This window comes from Symphalangus syndactylus, chromosome 22 (assembly GCF_028878055.3).
Source record: "Symphalangus syndactylus isolate Jambi chromosome 22, NHGRI_mSymSyn1-v2.1_pri, whole genome shotgun sequence".
In the NCBI taxonomy this organism is placed as follows: domain Eukaryota; kingdom Metazoa; phylum Chordata; class Mammalia; order Primates; family Hylobatidae; genus Symphalangus; species Symphalangus syndactylus.
Window position 1 is genome coordinate 75816922 of NC_072444.2, and position 15173 is coordinate 75832094.

General features: G+C 61.9%; 2 protein-coding genes across 2 annotated transcripts in view; one reads left to right on the forward strand and one right to left on the reverse strand.

Annotated features, from left to right (window-relative positions):
* C22H7orf50 (chromosome 22 C7orf50 homolog) overlaps positions 1-14272 on the forward strand; it is a 145113-nt gene extending 130841 nt beyond the window's left edge. The window contains exon 7 of the mRNA XM_063631112.1: positions 13861-14272. Within this exon, the coding sequence (XP_063487182.1) occupies positions 13861-13950 (90 nt within the window). The 3' untranslated portion in view covers positions 13951-14272. The remainder of the gene's footprint in view (positions 1-13860) is intronic.
* CYP2W1 (cytochrome P450 family 2 subfamily W member 1) lies at positions 4203-9732 on the reverse strand. Its single transcript, XM_055260851.1, has 9 exons — positions 9559-9732; positions 8450-8612; positions 7922-8071; positions 7698-7855; positions 6227-6400; positions 5780-5918; positions 5494-5678; positions 4607-4748; positions 4203-4390 (listed from the first exon to the last, which is right to left on the reverse strand). Exons 1-9 carry the CDS (start codon positions 9730-9732, stop codon positions 4203-4205), a joined length of 1473 nt encoding a protein of 490 aa, XP_055116826.1.
* Positions 14273-15173: the final 901 nt, after the last annotated feature.

The window sequence follows — 15173 nt, forward strand, 5'->3', positions numbered from 1 at the left end:
CTGAAGGCCAGCCTCAGACCCAGAAGCAGATCTGGGGCCAAGAGCAGCCCGCCCACCCCAGGAGGGTCCTTCCCTAGAGACCTAGAGGCAGGGGGTACAAGGGCCAGGGTCAGCATCCCCCCACTGCTGAGGACAGACGTCCGGGGAGCAGCTCAGCCACGTCGTGAACTATGGGGTTCAGGGTGTCTGCTTCTCCCATGACATCTGGGCACCATGGGGTAGATGTCCACAGAGGCATCTCCCGAAATCCACGCGTGAGGAAGCTGGGCTCGCGGGCTGCCCGCTGCCAGAGTTCTCTGGGACCCTTGAAAAGGACCCATTGGCAGGTGCGTGGATAAATCAGGACAAATCCACCACTCCCCACTCACTCGAGGTCCCCAGAGCCCTCACACCCACAGACCAGGAAGGAGAAGGACTGGGGAGGGACTCGGAGTGGGTGTTTAACCCAAGCGGAGCTTCAGCCTGGGAAGATGAGGAGACTTTGGAGGTGACAGTGGTGGCTGCGCAGCGCCGTGAATGTGCCTGTGCCCCTGAACTGTGCACTTAAACATAGCTGACGGTGAATTTTCTGTACGTGTATTTTATCATAGTTTTTTAAAATAGCAACAAAGAAACACTTGGAAATGAGGCGTAGACAGTGACCTGTCCCATCAGTGCCAAGCCCTGGCATTTCCCAGCAAGCCCCATGGGACGTGCCTGTGCACCTGGCCAGCAGCCTGAGTGCAGCTGTGAGAAATGGGGGCACCCAGGTCTGCCCGGTCGAGAAGGTGGCACCTCTGGGGTTTGGGTCTCCCTCAGCCCCCCTTCCCTCCCCACGCCCCACACCCCTGCCCACGCCCATGGGCATGAGTTGAAGGAGATTTGACACCTGCTCACTCTGTTTTCGCTAAGCTAGGCTTGTTCACACTTGAGGATGAGGCATTTGGACTGCCTAACTTGGGGGGCCCTGGCTGTACCCCATGGAGAAGCCCTGTCATCTCGCTGGGTTGTTTCTTCCTGGGTGAGATGGGGTGAGAGGTCTCGTGAGTTGGGCGAGCGGTCGGGGTTGGGGCTGGGGTTGTTTATTGTCTTAGTGCTTTGAGGGGAAGCTCAGCCGTCACTCATCACCCTGCACTTGGCATCCCTCACGTCGGCTGGGCCTCCATGAAGCGGGGCGGGACAGGGTCAGCGTTTCCTCCCCACGTAGGCCTCGGGGTCCCCTGGGCCGGTGTAAGGTGGGGACCCGAGGGTCCCCTGCGGGACTGGGAGGGCGGGGCCTGAGTCCTCCACCCCACCCAGGAGCCCCGACAACAGCTGGGAGGGACTTTCCACAGCCCCTGCCCTGGAATGTTCCTCACCCTCCAGCGCCCCAGAGGGGCTCACCAGTCACACTGGGCGAGGCGTCGCATGGCCCCACCTGGCGCCGGGACCCCGTTCTCTCTGCCCTTCAAGTTTTCAGTGTCATATTTCAAATGTCTGAGAGGAGAATAGTGAAGCCAGCACTCGGTCCCTGCTCTTCCTCAGAAATAGGTGAGCGGATGCAGCCAAGCCCCCATCCCTCCTTCCCCTTCTCGTCGTTGCAGCGGGTTCAGCAGGTCCAGCAGCCTCCGTAGCAGCAGCCCTGCCCATGCGGCCCCACCCGGGAGTGTGAGGCCTGCCGTGCACCCGTGTGTCCCGGCCACCGCGTCCTGGCCTTGGGGCGCCGCTTCACGTGGCACAAGTGGCAACGTGCCACGGCTTATCCTCTCTTCTCGGTGAGGGGCCGCCTGCTGCTCACGTGCATGGTCAGTGCTGGGACGGGGGCCAGGGCCGTCTCAGACACCAAGTGTCCCATCACACTGCCGACCACGGCGCCACCAGCACACGCGCCACTGTCACACTGCCGACCACGCCGCCACCAGCACACGCGCCACTGTCACACTGCCGACCACGCCGCCAGCACACGTGCCACTGTCACACTGCCGACCACGCCGCCACCAGCACACGTGCCACTGTCACACTGCCGACCATGCCGCCACCAGCACACGCGCCACTGTCACACTGCTGACCATGGCACCACCAGCACACGCGCCACTGTCACACTGCCAACCATGCCACACACACCACTGTCACACTGCCGACCATGCCGCCACCAGCACACGCGCCACTGTCACACTGCCAACCATGCCACACACGCCACTGTCACACTGCCGACCACGCCGCCACCAGCACACGCGCCACTGTCACACTGCCAACCATGCCACACACGCCACTGTCACACTGCCGACCACGCCGCCACCAGCACACGCGCCACTGTCACACTGCCAACCATGCCACACACGCCACTGTCACACTGCCGACCACGCCGCCACCAGCACACGCACCACTGTCACACTGCCGACCACGCCACCAGCACACGCGCCACTGTCACGTTGCCGACCACGCCACCAGTACACGTGCCACTGTCACACTGCCGACCACGCCGCCACCAGCACACGCGCCACTGTGCGGCTCGACATTTCCTTTTGTTTGTTTGTTTGAGACGGAATCTCGCTCCGTCACCCAGGCTGGAGTGCAGTGGCGCGAACTCGGCTCACTGCAACCTCTGCCTCCCAGTTCAAGCGATTCTCCTGTCTCAGCCTCCTGAGTAGCTGGGATTACAGGCACATGCCACCATGCCCGGCTAATTTTTTTGTATTTTTAGTAGAGACAGGGTTTCACCACGTTGGTCAGGCTGGTCTCGAACTCCTGACCTCGTGATTCGCCTGCCTCGGCCTCCCAAAGTGCTGGGATTACAGGCGTGAGCGACTGTGCCCGGTCAACGTTTCTGTTTTTGCCACTGCAGTGCTGCTTGTCTTCAGGAGCTGAGGCGCCCACCCCCCCTCCAGGAAGCCCCATGCTTCCCCTGTGAGACCCTTGGTCCTGACAGGGAGGTCTGTGTCGACACCCTCTATGTCTGCGCAGCCAAGCCCAGGGCTCCCCACAGGCTGGGTGTCCCAAGGCCGGCCCAGAGCCACCTGCCAGCCAAACGGTGACCATACCCTTCCCCTGGGCATAGCCTGTTGGGACATCCCGGGGTCCACCCCCCAGCTCCGGGGCCAACAGCCTGAACATAGGCTGGTTCTACCAGGGTTTGCCAGACAGGCCCCATTCAGTCTGAATTTCAGATACGCGAGAGTCCCATAGAGGCCGGGATTGGGGCCCCAGCGCTGGGTGGATCTTGCCTTCCAGGTGGGGGACGTCCTGAGACCGGCCTGGCTGCCACTAAAGGGGCTGGCTCTGTGGCTTCCCCCAGGGCAGGCGTGTGGAGGTACCAGGTGGGCCCCCCGAGCTCAGGTGCTGAAGGACCTGCCTGGGGCGTCTCTGCCCCGCCACGTCCCTCCTGTGGCCCCAGCCTGGGAGAGCTCAGCACACAGAGACCCTCCTGGGGTCAGGGGCTGCCCCTGCAGTGCCTCCTTCCACGGTGGCCTCCATCCTTCCTGGGATGCTCTTGGTCCCGGCCGGATCCTTGATGGACAGCACTCAGTCTGGGACTCCTCGGCACCCACGCCTTCCTGGCAAAGCCTGCTGGTCCCGGGGTCACCATCACCCACTTCACAGAGGGGAAAACTGAGCCCGGAGTGGAATAGGTCTGCTCAGGTGCCCAGGAAATGGGGCAGACCCAGGAGCCTCTGGCTCCAGTGCCTGTCTCTGAAGGAGAATGTGGGCCTCGCCTCCCTGCCTGTCATACGCATGGAGGACCAAGGGCAGCCCCGGTGGTTTGGCTCAGGGTCTGGCACTGCAGGCCGACTTCCTCCAGGCGCAGCTGCAGGAAGTGTTCCAGGAGCGGGAATGGAGTGGGGTCTGCAGGAGTCCCAGGACCTGGCGAGTGCAGGGCTCACACGCTGAGGACACCCACCTGCGCGTGTCTCTGGCTGGATGCAGCCACCCTTTGTCTCCCTGCAGCCCCAGCTGCAGGTGCTGGGGGGCCCTGGGGGGAGCTAGGTGGGTGGGAGTGCAGCTTCGGGGTGGGAGAGTGGGCAGGGCCCTGGAGGCGCTCCTAGGGGCTGGCAGGGTCTGAGCTGCAGACAGCACTGGAGGAGTGGGGGTCCCACAGGGTCGGGCAGGGGTAGGCCTGGGTGTAACCGGAAGCAGTTGCTGACCCTGTGGGGGTGGGGGTGGGAGTCCTCAGGGCCCTCCCAGAGCAGTCGGAGCTGTGGGGTGGGAGGGGAGAGGTCGGGAGGACCTGGGGACTCGGGGAGTCCCTAGGGCCTGGGCACCGCACACAGGGCCTGGGCCCGCGGCCTCATGGTGAAAGCCCGGGCGGGCGTGGTGTCCAGGGAGGCCGGGCTGGTGCCAGGCGGGGGCAGCAGGTGGTACCTCTGCAGGAGGCCGGCAAACAGCAGAAAGAGCTCGGTCCTGGCCAGGCGCTCCCCAATGCAGACTCGGCGGCCTACAGGGGATGTCCAGGCACAGAGTGGTCTGCACCAGGCCTGCTCCTGGAGGGGAGGGGTGGGGACCTCCCCAGGGGAGCAGAGGAGCAGCCACCACAGCCGCCTTCAGAACCTAAGATCAGGAGGTGGGTGCAGAGGCGGCGGGCAGAGCTGGGGCTGTCCCAACCCTGGAGCCCTGGAGGTGCCGCCCCACCCCAGCCCTGAGGGCTGCTGACCTGCAGAGAAAGGCAGGAAGGCCTCCCGCTTCACAAAGTGCCCGTCCGTGTCCAGGAAATGGCCCGGGTTGAACTGGCCTGGGGTCTGCCACTGTGTCTCATCCAGGAGCACCGAGGTCAGCAAGGGAATCACGGGCGTGCCCTGTGGGGGCAGCCAGGGCACAGAGACAGGGGCCCCGGGGAAGATGGGATGGGGCCTGGGTCGGGAAGTTTCATTCCAGGATGTAGCTCCTGCCACACCCACCACACCTGGTGTCAGCCCACCTTGCAGGTGAGGAAGCCACAGGACCCCTGGGCACACAGCCAGGGGCCCCAAGGATAAAGAGGACACCCAGGACACACAGAGGGGACCCCCAGGACCATGGAGGGACCCCCCAGGACACACGGAGGGACCCCCCAGGACACACAGAGGGGAACCCCAGGACACACAGAGGGGACCCCCAGGATACACAGAGGAGACCCCCCAGGACACACGGATGAACCCCTCGGGACACACAGAGGGGACCCTCGGGACACACAGAGGGGACCCCCAGGACCACAGAGGGACCCCCAGGACATACGGATGGACCCCCCAGGACACACAGAGGGGACCCCCAGGACACACGGATGTACCCCCCAGGACACATGGACAGGGATGCCCACAGGACACACGGAGGGGACCCCAGGACATGCAGGGAGGCACTAGGTCTGCTGGCCAGACCAAGTGCTGGGCTGTGGGGTGAGGGCTGCCTCCCTCCTGCTCCTGGCTGGATGCCCTTTATTGCCTCTGGTTGGGGAGCCCTAGGTCATCAGGCACCCACCAGACGCTCAGCCGTCCCAGTGCCCCTGGACACCCGCCGAGGCCTACCCCAAAGGAGATGGAAGGGGCAAGGGAGGCCCAGCCCCACCTTGGGGAGCAAGAAACTGCCCAGCTGCATGTCGGCGGCGGTGCAGCGGGGCACGTGCGGCAGGAGCGTGATGAACCGCTGCACCTCGTGGAGCACAGCGCTTGTGTAGGGCAGAGCCTGCTGATCCTCCAGCCGGGGAGGCCGCCCAGGGCCCAGCACGCGGTCCAGCTCCTCCTGCACCCGGCCTGGGGCAAAGGGTGGGGCGCGTAGGTTGCAGCGCCATCCCTCGGCCCTGGAAGTCCCCCGGGGGCAGAAGGATCCGTCTCGCCAGGTGCTGGGGTCTCACCCTGCACATCTGGGTGCCGGCCCATCAGAAGTGCGGCCCACTGCAACGTGGCCGAGGTTGTCTCTGTCCCGGCCATGACCATGTCCAGGGTGCAGGCCACCGCGTTGGCCTCAGCAAACAGGCCCTCGGGGTCACCCCCCTGCAGAGGTGTGGGGCAGGGCTCGTGGGATGATCTGGGGTCTGTCCCCCACCCCACAGACCCAGCCCAGCCCTGGGCTCCACTATGGATGCCCCGGTGATCTGGGCTCAGCCATCCCCCAGCATCCCCGAGGCAGGCACTATGGATGCCCCGTTTCACAGACGAGGAGACTGAGGCTCTGAGAGGCCCCCAGCCAGGAGGTAGGGAGCTTGGTGCAGGACCGGTTGGACCCCTCCCCAGCCGTGCTCCCCTGGGGTGTCCCTCAGGACCCCTACAGGCCTTCGAGGAGGTCTTGGGTCCCGGCACACCTGTCCCTGCTGGATCAGGGCGTCCACATAGCTGCGCACAGGGTCCCCTGGGCACATGTGGGGCCTCCGCGCCTCCAGGAGGGTCCTCAGAATGGCACGGACCTCCTCGATCTTGTGTAGCACCGGCCGGTGCAGCTGGAGCAGGGCCCCAAGCCAGGGGTAGATGTTGAACAGCTGGGCAGGAGGCAGGAGAAGCGGAGATAAGGATGCAGCCCCAGGGCTGCACCCTGGGCAGGCGGTGATCGTCCCCAGTGGCTGTGTTCACGCCCAGGGACTCTAGGTGGACGTGCTGGAGGCGGCCACAGAACGGGGACCCTTAGCCCTCAAGGGAGGACCAGGAACTGCCAGGAAACCCCCGTCCGTGCCCCGGAAGGGGACAGCCAGGCAGGTTTGCACAGCAGGACCTCCTTCCATCCTGGAGAGGGAGGAGGGAGGCAGCTGCCACCGTGGAAATAATCTTGAACCTCCTGTGAGTCATGGAATGGAAGACAGAGCAGACCTCAGGCCTCGGAGAGTTGGGGCCGCCACGGAGTCAGCCCACGAGGCTGTATCTGAGGGGTGAGCCTGGCACCAGCGGGTGCCCTGTGACTGCCTGTGGCAGCCCCGCCGCGCCTCGTGCCACTCGCCTTCCTGGGGCGTCCGCGATCACCAGTAGCAAGTTCCACGTGGCGCCTCCGTGGTAAGGAGCTGGCACCAGCAGGGAAGGCCAGGGAACGCTCTGCTGCCCTGGGGCTGCCCCGGACCACGCAGTGCCACGCAGCCTCCATCTTCCAGGTGGGTTCTGGGCCCGCCTGGCTCCACCAGCAGGCAGGGTGGTCTCACCCTGGCTAGGACGGGTGGAAGCTGTGCCCCCTGCTCTCGCTTGTGAACCCGCCGCTGCCCTCCCTCCCATCACGGCCCTGCCCCTGGGAAGCCAGGAGGGCCAGGACCCGTGGCCTCTGGGTCCAGCCGTGATGCAGGTATCACACCTGAGATGCAGGCTTTGGTAAACGCACATCAGACACGGTGAGGACCAAAAAGAGGGAAACTTTACATTTTGAAGCAAAATGAAATACACATGAGTTCCAAACATCAGAGGGGTCAACTTTTGTGGTTTTGGGGCACTGTAAAGGGCGTCAGCAGGAAGGTGCCTGGACTGTCAGGGCTTGGGGGGCGGACATGGAGTCTCCCGCAATCCTGGGGAAGCCATTCCTGCCTCCCACCCCCACCCTTGAGCAGATGCATCTGTTACTGATGAGGGTGTGGAGGAAGATGGGGATCCCCCATTTCCTGGAGAACACAGGGGCTGGTTTGAGACCACACGACCAGTGAACGTCGGATGGTCCTGATTCAGGCCCTTGAGTCTGATACCTTGTGCAAGATGGGAGGGCCAAGAAGCTGAGAGGGGACAGCGCTGGGGCCCCCGTCCTCCCGCTGCACGCCCAGCGCCCCGGACTCCACCACACCCCAAGGACAGGAGGCAGCCCCTCACCTGCAGGCCAGGGGACCCCAAGAGGACCATGACCTCATCGATGAGACCCAGCAGGGACACGAACACGGGGTCCCGGTAGTCGAACCGGCGGCCGAAGAGGAGCGCGAAGGTGATGTTGGAGGGAGCCCAGCCCAGTAGGGCCAGCGGGAAGGGCCGGCCTGCGAGGGAGACAGGCCTCAGGCACGTCCAGGCCCGGGGAGGGGCGTCCCCGGCCCCCTGCTCACCTCTGTAGCCGTCCAGCTGCCCCGAGAGGCATTTCAGCTCCTGGAGAATCTTGTCAGCCACCGGCTCCCGGCCCACGCCCAGGCTGTGCAGGGCACGCACCGTGAACTGGCGGGCAGCCCTCCAGCGCGCCCCGGACGAGAAGAAGATGCCTGTGGGCAGATGCAGTGCCCGGTGAGCCCAGGTTCCCACCCCAGCCAGCCCCGCTAGGCGAGTGGGCAGGAAGTGAGCAGGCTGACCTCGGGGCAGCGAGACCGGCTGGGCCCTCACCCCCATCCCCACTCCCGTTCCCTGGGCTGGCCCCAGCCCCTCTTGACTTGGGATGAAAAGACCCCTGCTTGCTGGTTCTCAGCACCTGACCTGCTGTGTGGACACCTGGCCCTCCCCAGCACCAGCCCGGAGGCCCAGCTCCTGCCTGCTCTTCCCCAGGCCACCCTGGGAGCCTCTCCCGCTGCTGGAGCCCCCACACTTCCTGGGATCCAGGTGCCCCCACACCCAGCAGGCCCCTGCAGTGCCAGCCACACACCGACCTCCACCTCGCTGGATGAGCTGGAAGATGGCGATGGGAGGCCGGTCAGCCAGCTCCTGCCCGGGGCCCGCCAGCGCCTCTTTGACCGCCTCGAACCCCGTCAGCACCACCGTCTTCTGGCGCCCCAGGTGCACGGTGAACACCGGCCCATAGCGTTCTGAGAGCTGGCAGGGATGGCGGGGGTCACCCGGGCAGCCATCACCCACAAGGTCCCCCCTTAGGTCCCCTCAGGCCAGGCCTGTGCTGGGTAGGGGTGGGGACAGAGGGAAAATGGGGGCAGGTGGAGGGGGGTGCGCCTAGATGCCATAAAGCCGGCGGTGCAGGGTGGAGGGGGCAGCGTCCAGCCTGGAGCCCACAGTCTGGTGCTTGACATGGCTGTTGTGGGATTTTCTTTTTAGCCAAAATTCCCGGGGGGCTGTCTGCTGGGGTGGCACGTTCTGAAAGGCCAGGGTCTGCACAGAGTGAGGGCCTGACGGGCTTGGCCCCCAGAGACCCTGATCCGTCCTCGGCTGCAGCCCGGCCAGCAGCACCCCAGCCCGCAGTTGGGGGCAGCCAGAGGCAGGGCCCGGGCCCGACTGGTCAGTCCTGTCCCGCTGACCTTGCCTGCCTGAGCGAGGACAGAGCGACAGTGCCGGTCAGGCTGCCCCGTGCCGTGTGCCCGTACGCTCTGTCCTCAGCATCCCTGCCCAGGAGGCACGGGTCCTCTTCCCACTTCACAGATGAGGAGACAGAGGTTCAAAAGCGGGAAGTGTTTGCTGTTGAACACTGAGGGCCGAGGGGGCTGAGCAGGCAGCCGACAGGCCCAGACCTCTTCCCCTCTGCCGTCCCTAAGCCCGGCCTCCTGCGGGCTCTCAGCAGACACCGCCACCTCCAGGGAGCCCTCCAGACTCCTGCTCTGGGGCCGGACCCTGGGTGGCACCTCCAGGGCTGCTTCTTACTCAGTGTGTCTGCTTCCCTGTGGGACAGGGCGGCTTTGCCTTCCCAAAAGCAGGGTGGGCCCTCCGGCCACGTGGGAACAGGCAGTGGAAACTGGGCTGGGCTTCCCCAGGAGCGGGGCCAGGACACGGCAGCTGTCCAGGCGGCAAGAGCTGCCCAGGCTCCCTGACCTACCTCCATCAGAGACCGGTCCTGTTGTGACAGACGCAGCAAGTGTAGGTTCCCGATGAGTGGCAGCGGGCGAGGCCCCGGGGGCCAGCGGGCGGCTGGGGAGGGGTCTCGGGTGCAGGCGCGGAGCAGCCCCCAGAGCCCCAGGAGGCCCAGGAGCAGCAAGAGCAGCAGGGCCATGAGGACGTGGCTGGTGAGGCCCCGCTCCCCTCCTGGGCCCCGTCCCCCCCGAGCCCTTATAGGCCTCCCCGGGAGGGCGTGCCCGCACCCCACCCACCCCACCACCCGAGAATGTGGAACAAGCAGTTTGCAGGGCAGCCCCCAGCAGACGGCTTAAAGCTGCAGGCCTGCGTGGAATGTGGGGCTGAGGCCCTGGTGGGGCCGGGTAGGGGAGGGCAGGACGGGGGCCCTCGGGGGTCAGGCCTCCATGTCTCCTGTCCGGAGAGAAGGATGTGGCACGTGGACTGTTCTGCCCCTGGTTGTGCTGAATCCGCCAGTCCAGGCCCCTCGGCCTTGGCCACCCCTCAGAACTGGGATTCACAGGGCTTTGGGGCCGAGACCCTGGCTTGGAGGGGAACCCCCTGCCTTTCACAGGCTCTGAGTGGGACCCTGTGGAGCTCGGGGTTTGCAGGCCTCTCCCAAACCCCATCCGTGTGCACCCAGCTCTTCTCTGATCAGCTCCCCGTGGGGCAAGGGACCAGGAGTGAGACCTCAGGGTGGCCCATGAGGGGCCTCAAATCCCACAGCCCTCACAGGCCGCCACCTGCATCTCCCTGAGGGTGTTCTCACCCCAGGTAGCAGCCTGCAGCTTTTCGAGGGCTGCCGCCTGGGCAGGGGATGCAGCCGTCTGAGCTAGGACAGGAACGTGGAAGGGCTGCTGGTGGCAGGTGGCAGGGTTTATGAGCCCTGTCCCTCTGTCTCCTAAACCGCTGTGAGGGGTGGGAGGGCTGCTGGCAGCAGAAGCGGCCGGGCCTGCTTTGCACAGCCTGCCCTGACATGAGGCAGCTGGAGCCGGCGCCAGCAGGCGGGACCCTCCCCACGGCTGGTCTCTGCGGCATTGCTCATGCCCTGTACAAACCGAAGAGCCGAGGCAGCCTGAGGCCCTCACCCCTCCCGGGGTTGGTCCCCCTTGATTGGCTGGGAGGGAAAGCCCCAGCCACAGCTGCACGCCTCCTGTGGTGGGGAGCTCACTACTTCCACCCTGCTGTACAGCCTCAGGGCCAAGGCTGGGCGGCTGTGGCAGGGAGGGAGTGCCTCATACCTGGCCCACTGCTGGGTAAGCTGGGGGCCCTACCTGCCTAGCAAAGCTTAATTAATTCAGGGAACACTTTTTTTGTGTGCGTTTTGTTTTTGAGACAGGGTCTCACTCTGTTGCCCATACAGTGCTGTGAGTACAGGCTCACTGCAGCCTCCACCTCCGGGGCTCAAGCCATCCTCCCACCTGAGCCTCCCAAATAGCTGGGACTACAGGCCTGCACCACCAAGCCCAGCTGACTTTATTTATGTATTTATGTAGATATGGGGGTCCCACTATGTTGCTCAGGCTGGTCTCACACTCCTGGGTTCAAGCAATCCTCCTGCCTTGACCTCCCAAAGTGTTGGGATTACAGGTGTAAGCCACTGCACCTGGCCTAATTTTTTAAGTTTTGGGTTTTTGTTGTTGTTTTTGAGACGGAATCTCACTTTGTTGCCAGGCTGGAGGGCAGTGGTGTGATCTCCGCTCACTGCAACCTCCGCCTCCCGGGTTCAAGCGATTCTCCTGCCTCAGCCTCCCGAGTAGCTGGGATTACAGGCATGCGCCACCATGCCCGGCTACTTTTTGTATCTTTAGTAGAGACGGGGTTTCACCATGTTGTCCAGGACAGTCTCAGTCTCTTGACCTCGTGATCCGCCTGCCTCGGCCTCCCAAAGTGCTGGGAATTTTGTAAGTTTCTTTTAGAGATGGAGTCTAGAGGCTGGTCTTGAACTCCTCCTGGGCTCAAGGAACCCTACCGTGGCAGCCTCCAAAAGCCCTGGGATTACTAGCATGAGCCAACGCTGGGCCGGCCTCTTTTTCCTTTTCTTTTCTTTTTTTTGAGATGGAGTCTCGCTCTTGTCACCCAGGCTAGAGTGCAGTGGCGCGATCTTGGCTCACTGCAACCTCCATCTCCCATGTTCAAGCGATCCTCCTGCCTCAGCCTCCCGGGTAGCTGCGATTACAGGCATATGCAACCACACCCAGCTAATTTTTGTATTTTTAGTAGAGATAGGGTTTTGCCATGTTGGCCAGGCTAGTCTCGACCTCCTGACCTCAAGTGAGCCACCTGCCTTGGCCTCCCAAAGCACTGGGATTACAGGCATGAGCCACATCGCCCAGCCCTCTTTTAAAAGTAACTCGTTGGCCAGGCGCGGTGGCTCACACCTGTAACCCCAGCACTTTGAGAGGCTGAGGTGGGCGGATCACAAGGTCAGGAGATTGAGACCATCCTGGCTAACACGGTGAAACTCCGTCTCTATTAAAAATACAAAAAATTAGCCGGGCGTGGTGGCGGGCGCCTGTAGTCCCAGCTACTCGGGAGGCAGAGGCAGGAGAATGGCGTGAACCCGGGAGGCAGAGCTTACAGTGAGCCGAGATGGCGCCACTGCACTCCAGCCTGGGCAACAGAGCGAGACTCCGTCTCAAAAAAAAAACAAAAAAAGTAACTGTTACTGGGGAATTGACAGTACTCCTCTAATGGCTGCCTGTAAGTGTTGCTTGCTCTGGGGGGCGTGGCTGGGTATGCATATTTGCATATTTACATTGTTTCCAATCTGAGGCTGTCTCATAGAACATCCTGATAAAAATATCTGTGTGCATACTTGCAAGGATGGGCACAGTTGCAAGGATATCTTAAAATCCTAGAAACCAGGTGGCGAGCCAAGGCATTGTTGCTTTCTGGTGTCCGGTGGACCTCCAGTGCCCTGCGACTGCAGCCTGGCTGCTCAAGTGGAACCTGGGACTGTTTTGATCAGACCTGATTGGTCCAGCCCTGCCGGCCAGATACTCAGCCCTGAGCCATGTCTGTGACCAGGAGGAATGCAGTGCTCTGATTGGCTGGCTCAGGTCCTGCCTGCCCCTGACATCAGAGGCAGGGTGGTTGAGGTGGGTGGGTAGGTGGGCTCCCCCTGAGGGGCTGGAGTCAGACAGACCTGCTTCCAAACTCAGCCCCGCACCTGTCAGCTGTGGCAGATGGCGGCTTCCAGAGATGGCCGCACAGATTCTCCCAACCACACTGTCTTTGCGTAATGTAACACTGCGCTTCTCCCTCCACAGGAGGGCTTCTGGTCTTCCCGCTTTTTGACACAAAGTAGCAGAGGCCAGAAGCCGTGTTTGCTCATTCCACCTGTGGAGTTTCACTGGACGCTTTTGCAGTGCACTTGAGATCCACCAGACATCAAAAAGGAACTGTCCCTTGGCTCAGTGACCCGGTTTCCAGAAATTTGGTTTAAGGCATCCTTACAACTGTGAGGAAAGAAGTGTGCGCCCTGCCTCAGTGACTGGGCGCACCCCCCTGGAAGAATGTCCCGGAGACTCAGCAGGCACGGCGCAGGTGCCCACGGCTCTTGCTTGAATCCCTGCATTTTTTTTTTTCTTTTTTGAGATGGAGTTTCCCTCTTTGTTGCCCAGGCTGGAGGGCAGTGGTGTGATCTCAGTTCACTGCAACCTCCGCCTCCCGGGTTCAAGCGATTCTCCTGCCTCAGCCTCCCGAGTAGCTGGGATTACAGGCATGCGCCACCATGCCCGGCTAATTTTTGCATTTTTGGTAGAGATGGGGTTTCACCACATTGGCCAGGCTGGTCTTGAACTCCTAACCTCAGGTGATCTGCCCACCTTGGCCGCCCAAAGTGCTGGGATTACAGGCATGTGCCACCACACCCGGCCAAATCACTGCATTTTTTAAAAAGGTAAGGTCAACGATCCCAGCCCTTGCCTCCTCCTGCACATAAGACAACGTCTGACAGGATCATTGGCTGTAATCTACGACGAGATGGACTCTTGCACCGAAACTTGGACAATCGGATTTGGCTCTAAGGTACCCCCGAGCAGGTGCAGAGCCTCCGCCACCTGTTGATAAGCTGTGGCCTGAAACATTGCTTTGGAACAGTCGAACGGAAACTCTGAAACACACTCCTGGATTGCAGTGCTCAACAGGAATCTGAATAAAACTAACTTTGCTTCTTCGAAAGCAAAATTTTCCTTTAGTTGACTCCTTGATTCTGGGTGAGCACTTGTGGCCACGGTGGAGGCTGGATCCCAAACAGTGATGCAGCTTCCTCTTGGTTCCCCAGGACACCTGTGCCACGGACCCAGCCGCCATGCTGTGGGGAAGCCCAGCAGCTCATAGAGGGGCCCATGTGGAGGGGAACCCAGGCCCATAGAACCCGGCTTCCACCCGACCCTGAGCCCACCTGCCTGCCAGCCACATACGCCATCGTGAGTGGATCCTCCAGTCCGAGGTGGAGCTAAGCCGGCCGAGGCCCCATGGAGTGTCTCCACCAAGCCCTGCCCAAGTGCAAGTTCACGGGTAATGACTGCTAAGCTTGGGGTGCTTTGTTATGCAGCGGCAGATAATGCAAACACAGCCATGGAAGCTTCAGCAAGGGATGCGACCCCCGTGAGTCTGTTTCTCTGTGTCAGATGAGGATAATAAGACCTACTTAACTGGATTCATTCATCTGCGGGCTATCAACGGAGCATATCCAGCATGCCAGGCACTGTTCCAGGCTCTGGGGATCCGGGTGGAAAATGCCTGTGATGCCTTGATTGCTGGGGCTCAAACAAGGTTCATTCCCTCCTCTGAGCTTTTCCTTTTTTCTTGTAGACAAGGTCTCACTTTTTTGCCCAGGCTGCAGTGCAGTGGCACGATCTTGGCTCACTGCAGCCTCAACCTCCCAGGGCTCAGATGATCCTCTCACCTCAGCCTCCGGGGTAGCTGGGACCACAGGTGTGTGCCCCTATACCCGGCTAATTTTTGTATTTTTTTTTATAGACATAGGGTTTCAACATGTTGTAGCTGGGACCACAGGTGTGCGCCCCTACACCCAGCTAATTTTTTTTTTTTTTTTTTTTTTTTTTGAGACGGAGTCTTGCTCTGTCGCCCAGGCTGGAGTGCAGTGGCGTGATCTCGGCTCACTGCAAACTCCGCCTCCCAGGTTCACGCCATTCTCCTGCCTCAACCTCCTGAGTAGCTGGGACTACAGGCGCCCGCCACCACGCCCGGCTGATTTTTTATGTTTTTAGTAGAGACAGGGTTTCACTGTGTTAGCCAGGATGGTCTTGATCTCCTGACCTCATGATCTGCCCGCCTCAGCCTCCCAAAGTGCTGGGATTACAGGTGTCAGCCACCGTGCTCGGCCCAATTTTTGTATTTTTTATAGACATAGGGTTTCAGCATGTTGTAGCTGGGACCACAGGTGTGTGCCCCTACACCCGGCTAATTTCTGTATTTTTTATAGACATAGGGTTTCAGCATGTTGCCAAGGCTGGTCTCAAACTCCTGGGCTCAAGTGGTCCTCCCACCTCGGCTTCCCAGAGTGCTGGGATTACCTGTGTGAGCCACTGCCCCCAGCCCCTTCCCCACTTTTTACACCAGTGAACTGCT